Source organism: Tubulanus polymorphus, chromosome 1 (genome assembly GCF_964204645.1).
Source record: "Tubulanus polymorphus chromosome 1, tnTubPoly1.2, whole genome shotgun sequence".
NCBI lineage: Eukaryota > Metazoa > Nemertea > Palaeonemertea > Tubulaniformes > Tubulanidae > Tubulanus > Tubulanus polymorphus.
In genome coordinates, this window is record NC_134025.1 from 26,924,820 (window position 1) to 26,927,445 (window position 2,626).

A 2,626-nucleotide genomic window follows, 5' to 3' on the forward strand; every position below is an offset into this window, starting at 1 on the left:
TTTTATCGTTTATCGTAGCGTAAAATATATTGCTATTGGTTACATATCTTCCAATCTTGGGGAGACCGATGCTATTTCAAAAGTTTGCTATTTCAAACAATTTTTCATACTTTCAATACATTATTAATACGATATGATATGGAGTATTCCTATTTTCATTTATGAATTCAAATATAGTATATATTTACAATTTAAAAATTCTACATTGTTTTCCTTTTAGGAATATCGGTAAGATTATATTTAAAAAATCGTATTTCTTTTTTGAAAAAGTATAAAAAATAATATAAACGTTTTCACAACCATCAAAGTACTATTTATCCATGAAATGAGGAAATCGAGGTCACTAATCGAAAACTTGTTCAATCATCGCTATCAATAACGGCGAAATCAAATATATTATTGCATGGTCCTAAATTTCAGAGGAACGCTGCTTTAGCGTCAGAATCAGATTTCCATCGTCATAGAATAAATATGACCAATTTAAATGTATATTTTTTACGAATACGGGTATATGTGTATATAGATACTAATGCATCATTAAGGTTACATTTGTGCGAATATAAGATGGTTTAACAATATATTGATAGTAAAACAGATGGATTTTGGAAGCATCGTGTGCTAATTTAATGTAGAAATCAAGTTGTACATATACAGTGCTTCGATACCATTTTGTCATGTAAACTTCAATCTCTGCTTATAATAAAGACCTTCCTAGAAGTGTTACGATACTTCATTTAAAAAGCTGATTACTTTTATGAGTTTTCTTTCTGTGGTTTTCCTGAAGAACTTCTCCTTGTGTATGGTGTATATTAGGAACTCGCGAATTTAAAAGTTTTAGGCTAGTTGAAATCGAACCAAAAGACACCAAAGAACGATCGCGCATACTGAGATCATCATACAATGACTATTGTCCAACAGACTGACGCCCGAACTTGGAGTTGGTCTTGGAGGAGCACTGAAATTATTGGGCGCCATGACAATTGTTGTTTTCACGCATCCAGCTGCTGTGGTATTTGTTACTGGATCCAACTTACATCCACTATAGTCATCAACAACCCACCAATTGCGAGGTGTAGGGATCGATTGTACAAAGTCCAGCCCTATATAATATAGATAACAAATATTAGAAGTGATAGGCTGATGGAACCCCGCATGGAAAAGTATTTTCTCGATAAAATTGTTAGGGGAAGATTCGAAAAACAGTACGAAGATTCCTACCTAATTTCCAATACACAAGTCCAGCTATAAGTCCAGCAAGTAATAGGCCCAATATCAAAGATGTGATACAACAGCAACAGCATCGACGTCTTCCGTCATATTCCAAATAACGACTATTTCGTGTACTGTACAGTTGTCCTCGTACTGGCCGATTTTTTACTAGAACATTTCTCTGAGAATGAGTAGAAGACGAACACCTATGTATGTGGCGTGTATTTGAGACAAATAAAACGAAAATAATGCTTACCCTTGAAACTCACCTTTGATGATGAAACAGTACGTACTGTGTTGGTTCTGGTGACGGATTGAGAGTTATCCGCCCTAATCGTAGTTGGAGTCATAGGCCTTGCACTGCGTGGCCGTTCCACGATCAACACTTCTGGTTTCTGTGGTTTGGGCTTTGACTTCATTTTCCTAGTCGGTGCAGATCTAGGGCGCTCCCTCGGAACTTCAACGACGAGAACATCGGGAGATTTTTGTGGTATCGGTGATGCTGGTGGCGGCGATGGTTTGCGTACTTCTTTTTCCACGATGATAACCTGTGGTTGAGGTTGTACCGGTGTTGGAGGCGGTGGTGGTGTTGGCGTCTTCTGAACAACTACTGTCGGTGGAGGTGGATTTGGTGGTGGTTCTGATTTTGAAGGAGACGGCTGTCCAATCTGTATATAAATCGGTGAAGCCGCCTGAGCATTAGGCGATGAAGCTCGTCTATCTGTTCCTTCGTAGTCTGGTTCAATGAATTGGCTTTCCGTTCGTAAATTAGAAATACTGCTACTCCGACTCGGCATTGCGGGTCTTTCCGGTTGCTTTGATGGCTTTTTTCTTCTACGATCCATTTCGTTCGCAGCTTCTAGAGTATGAAAGTAGGTTTTCCAGTCTTTCGTCCCAGCCTTTGACGGTGGAAGAGGTTTGCCTAATTTCCTGGCATGTTCAGCCTCATAGCCTCTGATTTTCCGCTTATCACACTGATGACACCGTCCAGTGACGGGATCGCGGTCATGAAAATGATTACTACCTTCCATTTCTTGGATGAATGCGAATATTATCGAGGTAAATATTTGTACTCTGTAGTTTATTTACACTTACCACGTACATGTACGTCGTTGACTAGAGTTCCTAACCGATAAATCCAATAAACAATCACCTCACCGACAAAATTCCTTCACAACAACATTGGTACCGTTACTAACTGCGTTATGGATATTTCTTGACATGACTGGTTCCACGATTATGTGAGGGCCTTTTCGAGCCATGAGATAGAACGTTATTCTGACTATTTGTTTGTGAACTGATCACAACTGTCAGATTCGAGTCCATAAACAGCGTTTACGTGTTAATATTTGTTTAAAGCTAGGGATTTCTTGTTATGCTTAAAGGTTGCATCGATTGGTGGATTACGAGGTTTTCT

General features: G+C 38.7%; 1 protein-coding gene across 1 annotated transcript; it reads right to left on the reverse strand.

Moving 5' to 3' along the window:
- Positions 1-200: 200 nt before the first annotated feature.
- LOC141914893 (uncharacterized) lies at positions 201-2,425 on the reverse strand. Its single transcript, XM_074806232.1, has 3 exons — positions 1,479-2,425; positions 1,219-1,390; positions 201-1,100 (listed from the first exon to the last, which is right to left on the reverse strand). The coding sequence occupies exons 1-3, from the start codon at positions 2,238-2,240 to the stop codon at positions 835-837; spliced, it is 1,200 nt and encodes a 399-aa protein (XP_074662333.1). The 5' UTR covers positions 2,241-2,425; the 3' UTR covers positions 201-834.
- Positions 2,426-2,626: the final 201 nt, after the last annotated feature.

What these genes read in the sequence shown, in the direction of transcription:
- LOC141914893 (XM_074806232.1), bottom strand. Translation starts at nt 2,240, where the DNA reads ATGGAAGGTAGTAATCATTTTCATGACCGCGATCCCGTCACTGGACGG. An exon ending in GTACTGTTTCATCATCAAAG is followed by an intron (nt 1,391 to 1,478) that starts GTGAGTTTCAAG and finishes ACTCATTCTCAG; the next exon opens with AGAAATGTTCTAGTAAAAAA. An exon ending in ACTTGTGTATTGGAAATTAG is followed by an intron (nt 1,101 to 1,218) that starts GTAGGAATCTTC and finishes TATATTATATAG; the next exon opens with GGCTGGACTTTGTACAATCG.